A 6,237-nucleotide genomic window follows, 5' to 3' on the forward strand; every position below is an offset into this window, starting at 1 on the left:
AACATTCCTAGGCAAAAATGACCTGACAATGCTTTTTCAGGCTTTAAGGAGATACTTGTCTGCGACAACCATTCTGCTGACCTCGTATGTGAGGATGAGGGTCAGAAGCAAGGCCGCATCAGCATCCAGTCCGCCTTTTACGGTCGGCGGAGTGACAATGTTTGCTTGGTGGACAGCGACTCATACGACGACGGTAAGACCTGAAAATCCACCATTTTGATGCCGCCAATTAAGGCATTTATCCGCCTACCTCTGAAGGCTCATTCAGCGTGTTTTGCTGGGTCTCCTGAAAGTCTCCAAAGAACTTTGGCATGCGACAAAACGTAATGAAATGAACCAATGCTTAAAAATTGTTCAGATGCCAAAATTAGTCTGTATGCAGAAACACTCATCGGGCAGAAACACACTAGTTTGGTTCGACTTTGTCTTAGTGAACTCATTCAGGTGCCTCAATGCTCCTCAGGGCCACTCAGACTCACCGGTGTGTTTTAACTTGCAGAGTACTGCGCAGTGGAAGGCATCCTCCCTCGCTACAGGAAAATGTGCAACGGCCACCAAAAATGCCACATTGAGCTTTTGGAGGACGATTCCTGCCCTGCCACATCCAAATATCTGGAGATGGTCTATAGCTGTGAGCACAAAGGTGGGCTTCACGTTTTGTGATCTTCTGCTCTGCAATCTAAAAACCAATACAAGGAGTTCCACAAGCGGATAGAAGGGGCCGATTTCTTTTAATTTGGCCTTTAAGCATCCGTTCCAAATGAAAATGACTTTTGGCTGTCCTCAGTATGTCTTGACAGTCTGGGCATTGCGGACGGGAGCCTCACAGACTCTGTCTTCAAAGCCTCCTCCTCGATGGAAGACGCCACCCCAGAAAAAGCCCGCCTCAATGGAGAGTCCTGCTGGAAGCCGGCAAAAGATGGTACGCAGATAATTGACAGCTTGGCACTGTGGTCTCCTGAGTGTTCTAATGTCTTGTCCCCTCCAGCCGTCGGCAGCTGGATCCAGGTGAACCTCGGTTACATGAGAAAGGTGACGGGGATCGTGACCAAGGGGTGTGATAGCGCTAATATTGCCTCCTGGAACATCCAACTTGAGATGCAGCTGAGCGTTAATCGGAGGAAGTGGACAAAACACGCAGACGGGAAGGTGAGGGCAGGGACAATCGAGTCGACCTCAACCTCATCCTCCAAAATTGTCACAACAAACAAGCAAACATCCTATTTCTAGTTCATCGGTGGTGGGACTCATCTGCTTGAGACCCCGGCATTTGCTAAGTACGTCCGCATTCTGCCGCTGGAGAGTCATCCAGAATTTGGCCTCCGCTTTGACATCTTGGGATGCGCACATGACGGTGAGCAACACAATCTACTGCTTTGCTTGCCGAAAACAACAAGCCCAAAACAATGAAGAATGATCCCGCCTTATGTCCGACAGATGCGATGACCTGTGCCAGACAGTTCAACAGCCTCCACTTGACCGATTCGATGACGTGAGTCACGCCTGACACAATGATTCATGACGATGACTGCCTGTCGTCAATTTCACAACGTGTGCGTGACTTCTGCAGGTTCTACTGTCCACCTGGGTGTGCCAAAGACAAACACTTTGTCTTTGGAACATTGGTCTACTCAAAGGTACGTGATTACCTCACCCACCCGTCAAGTTCTTGTCTGTGACTGCAACTTTGTGTAAATGCAGGACTCGCACATCTGCGCGGCCGCTATTCACGCTGGCGTCATTCAGAACGACATCGGAGGAGATTGTATTGTGATGCGAGCTCCCAAACAGCCAGTCTACACGGGCTTCGCTGGGAACGGGATCATCTCCAGACAGTGAGTGACCAACTTTCACGGACAAGTCCCATGAAGAGCCACCAGCTAATTATCGCTTTACTATTTGCAGTTCGGACGACCCTCTGGGGGATTCTTATACGTTTGCAGATGGAGGTGAGTTCAAAAAATATTTCTTTATGTCCCGTCAACTGTTGATGACAAGTAAAACTCACACGATGTCTCGCCTGCAGAGCGCAGATGCTCGGCACCTGACTGGGAGGAGTTTGCGGGTTTCTGCTACAAATTCTTTGAAGACGTAAAGAACTGGGATGATGCTCAACGGGTCTGCCGTGGTTTTGGTGCCGAACTGATGTCCATTCGCTCCAAAGTGGAGCAGGCGTGGGTTAGAAGTGCCTCTGAGTTTGGTACGTATCCCAACGATTGATTAATTAACAGTCTCTGTAGAGCGACCGGATGGGTGGAATATCTGAGAACCAGATGAGAGCTTTCTTCTCATCCGTCCTCCGCAGAAACCAGCGATATGTGGACCGGACTGAATGACCTGGTGCTTCCTGGCATGTTTGTGTGGTCGGACCGCCACAAGGTGACCTTCACCCACTGGGCCGCAGGAGAACCCTACCAGCGTGTCGGCCTCGGCAAGCACTGCGTGGCTCAGTTATGGCAGGTGGGTGCTCAATTGAGCATTTGGAAGAATACCTTTGCGTTCCACTGAAACTGATGGTTTTCTTTCAGACTGGAAAATGGAAGTTAATGTCTTGCGCCCAAGTCAACAGCTTCATGTGCAAGATGCCCAAAGTACACTTTCCAATTACCTCATCGAAGCCACAGGTAGCACAGTAGAGTCCACCTGCCAACAGCAGGATGCCCGTGGAGAAAATCTACAACGGTGCGCCCCAAGGAAGTCATCAAAGAAGAAGAAGAGCAACTTTTAATACCCTCCCTACTCTGCTCAGTAACTATGAATAGTATCAAAATTGCAATCAGAACACCTCTGCATAAGTTTGTAATTCATACAGTAGCTGCATTTAGCTTCGCTATAATTACCCAACTAGATGTCGTGTCCAGATGAAATGTGAACAAGCATGCTATGGTCACTAACACTCGACTCTGCTTGGTCTACTTTGTCTTTATTTTTTTTGCGCGCTTGACAACTTTGACTGCCTTATCGTAAAGAATTGTACAGAAATCCCAGTGCTTTCAAAGAGCCCAATTGTAAGAACGTGACAGGCTAGAATAGTCTTGGAGCTGGAATGAAAGTCCAAAGTTGGTTACTGGTATTGTTCTTTGTTTTGTTTTATATTCATGTCGTGTTGTGTTGTCTTGTCATAATCGGCCTTAGAAAAGGGTGCCCAGACTCGACAGCCTATTGTTTTATTCTGGTTAAAAAAAAAATATATATATATATATAGATATATATATTTTATGATTACAAATAATGAATTGTGAATCAACAGTGAGCTATGTTACTGCCAATGATGTCTGCAATTGTAGACAGTATTTCACTGGACGGGTAATTCAGTATTTTCCATCAGTACTGCAAGTACAAGTCACTGTATATATCATGTAAATTTAAAGCCAGCATTTTTGATAACTGATGGCAGTTTTTTACTCGATCGCTGGTGTCTTTTGTTGTTTCTACGGTATGTTACTACATCTACAATTCACTGTATACAATTCATGTATTATTGCATTTTTGATTACTGATTGCAGAAGTGATTTACTCAATCACTGCTGTCAGAAAAATTTTGGCTGTCACTGTCGTTTGATTTTCATTAATTTCAAAATAAAAGAAACTGATTACGATTCGGGTTTTTTTTTTTTCTACATTTTTTGACTGATTCAAACCATGCCAACTAAACTGTTCACTTTACCCCGACCACAAACTCTTGCTAAATTTAAAAACAAAAGGCAAATATTTTAAATGATCTCTCAATGAATTGGGTTGAATTAAATTTGGTTGAATTAAACACTTGTGCCCCCCTGTCTGGGACTGTTTAACAAATCAGATGAAATAGGTAGTATTTGAAAATAGACCTACATATTTGAAACACTCTCGACATCAGAGGCTGTTTGACAAAACAAATACTCAACAAGCACCTATTCATACAACATGGAAACACTTTTATTCCTGTGGCCTCTCGGAAAAAGAAAAAAAAAATCATAAAATTGGAGACATCAAGGGCTGCTTGCAGGGTTGTGAAAAACGGACACTTGACCAAATGCGGTGGAGGGTTTTGTCATTATACCGTTCAGAATGGGGCCTAACCGATTATCATTCTGCCGACTAAATCGGCCTTATATACTAGCTCTTTTCAGAATATTCCACATCAGCCCAAATCAGGATGAATATTCTTTTTGTCTACAGAGATACAAGCTAGTGTGCCTACACTGTTTGTCCACTAAGTAGAGCTGTGATTTCATCTAACCCTCAATTCTTCTTGCCATTATGTCCAGTTGTGCCCCAAGTGTGGTGAATGAGTGTTTCCTGGGGACCAAAGGAAGGATGGGTTTCATCTGGTTTTGCTCCCGAGTTCCACCAGGGGCACACCTGTACATGTTATCTTATATGGGCTAGAAGTGGGCAAAGGTACCGGGTTCCACATCGTCTCCATCTTGGATTTGTGGGCATTTCGAACTGGGTAAATGGGAGCAAGTGGGTGCAATAAGGGGAGTGTCTGAGCGAGGTGGGCATGGGAATTGCCTGGCCTACACACCAGGCACCTTTTTCCAATCAGCAGCTACTTGAGGGCAGTTTCAGCAATGTGCTGGTGCAGAATGTTTGCATCGCTCTTTTCCATCTGCATTGTAGTTTTTGAACTCACTTCTCTCGTGTACTAAGTGATGACTTGTATGTTCTGTGCGCTTATGGATTTTGCTTTTTTTTTCTTCTTCTTCTTGCCACCATAAGTACATGTGACTCTTTTGAATTGTTTTTCTTGTAGCTCCTTACCTTATCCTTTTGTCGTTCTGTCTAACCTTCTGCGCATCCTCGCCTTTTGTTGTTTTTCACATTTGTTTTCATGCACCCTTGTTTAATAAAAGTATTTTCCAAATTGGATCAAGTCTTCAATCACATCAAAAAATTAACAAATGAATATGAGTGGTATTGCAACTTGAATTTATTCCGTTTTCCAATTAATTCTTTACATTAAAATGACCTGAAATACATTTCGGTTGTTCCACCCCTACAAAATAAATAAATAATAATCCAACTATATGATGAAATTATGCTAGAAAAAAGAATTTGAAAGAGGGCAAATGCTTTTTCATGGCATTATGTGTCTGTATGTGCCCTGTAATTGATTGGTGATCAGACCAGGGTGCAGGAGACACTTCTTACAATATAAAACAGGAACATGTGTAAAAACATGACACTTTAAGTGAATATTAAATGAGTATGCACAATAAGGAGACATAAACAATGGTATAATTCTTTCTATATTAAAATAGAACAGTGTCAACAGCTTTCATGTCTCCACGGCAACAGGTCAGTCACATTTTTACCATGGCTTGGGATCAGCACACAGAGGAACACAGAGGCACACACTCAAAGGTAAATTCGGTCAAACACGTTTGTCACATGTGCCTGCCCGCACTTGCAATGTGGCTTAGTAGAGCTCTGCTTGGGGACATCATGCATGATGTGGTATCCATGACAACTGGAATGCAACTGATACAATTAAAGATAAAATATTAAATGAGCAATCAGTAGCGAGAGCATGAAGAAAATATTGTTTGTTAACATTAAAAGACATTGTATTTTTTTGTTGATGTAGAAATGTCACTTGATAAACATATATGAAAATCCTTACAGTACTGTTAGGGTACACAGGCATGCATACTTCACGTGATCAATTAAAAGTGAGCATTCAGGATAGTCAACGCCAGTACTAGTAAAGGTCTGTCCAATATACACACAAACATTACAATATAAAGATTCTTTTTTTGCTTTCAGGCAGTTTTACGTGAACACTCTCTTATATTTCAGATTTTGACTAATTTTCTTTACGCATTCAGATAAATTTCCTACAATTTATACAGTTGTACTTTCTATAAAAACATGTAACTAAAACACGCTTTACAATAGATACACATACAAAAAGTATTACATGACAACATTATTGTCATCATTATTATTATTTTTTAATAATAATAATAATAATAATAATAATAATAATAATAATAATAATAATAATAATAATAATAATTAATATTACTACTACTACTACTAATAGTACGTACAAAATATAGTAACGATGATGATGATCTTCATAGTTAGTAAATTTGAGCTGATTTGATTTCACCCATACATCCATGAACCAAATCTTTTATTCAAGATATTTCTTCTTACAAAGAGAATAAAATACTACCATGTACCAATACTATATATATATATTTTCATGTTACCAAAACACATCTCTACGTGAAACTTTCGAGTTTC

At 41.6% G+C, this 6,237-nt stretch overlaps 1 protein-coding gene across 2 annotated transcripts in view; it reads left to right on the forward strand.

Annotated features, from left to right (window-relative positions):
• LOC133163674 (uncharacterized) overlaps positions 1-3,599 on the forward strand; it is a 30,308-nt gene extending 26,709 nt beyond the window's left edge. The window contains exons 79-90 of one of the 2 annotated variants that reach the window (XM_061293776.1): positions 41-193; positions 500-643; positions 788-922; positions 989-1,149; positions 1,231-1,354; positions 1,438-1,492; positions 1,571-1,637; positions 1,702-1,835; positions 1,906-1,949; positions 2,027-2,200; positions 2,306-2,460; positions 2,529-3,599. In XM_061293776.1, the coding sequence (XP_061149760.1) occupies positions 41-193; positions 500-643; positions 788-922; positions 989-1,149; positions 1,231-1,354; positions 1,438-1,492; positions 1,571-1,637; positions 1,702-1,835; positions 1,906-1,949; positions 2,027-2,200; positions 2,306-2,460; positions 2,529-2,636 (1,454 nt within the window). In that variant the 3' untranslated portion in view covers positions 2,637-3,599. The remainder of the gene's footprint in view (positions 1-40; positions 194-499; positions 644-787; positions 923-988; positions 1,150-1,230; positions 1,355-1,437; positions 1,493-1,570; positions 1,638-1,701; positions 1,836-1,905; positions 1,950-2,026; positions 2,201-2,305; positions 2,461-2,528) is intronic. The other variant, XM_061293777.1, reaches the window with a different exon arrangement.
• The last annotated feature ends 2,638 nt before the right edge of the window (positions 3,600-6,237 follow it).

This window comes from Syngnathus typhle, linkage group LG12 (assembly GCF_033458585.1).
Source record: "Syngnathus typhle isolate RoL2023-S1 ecotype Sweden linkage group LG12, RoL_Styp_1.0, whole genome shotgun sequence".
NCBI lineage: Eukaryota > Metazoa > Chordata > Actinopteri > Syngnathiformes > Syngnathidae > Syngnathus > Syngnathus typhle.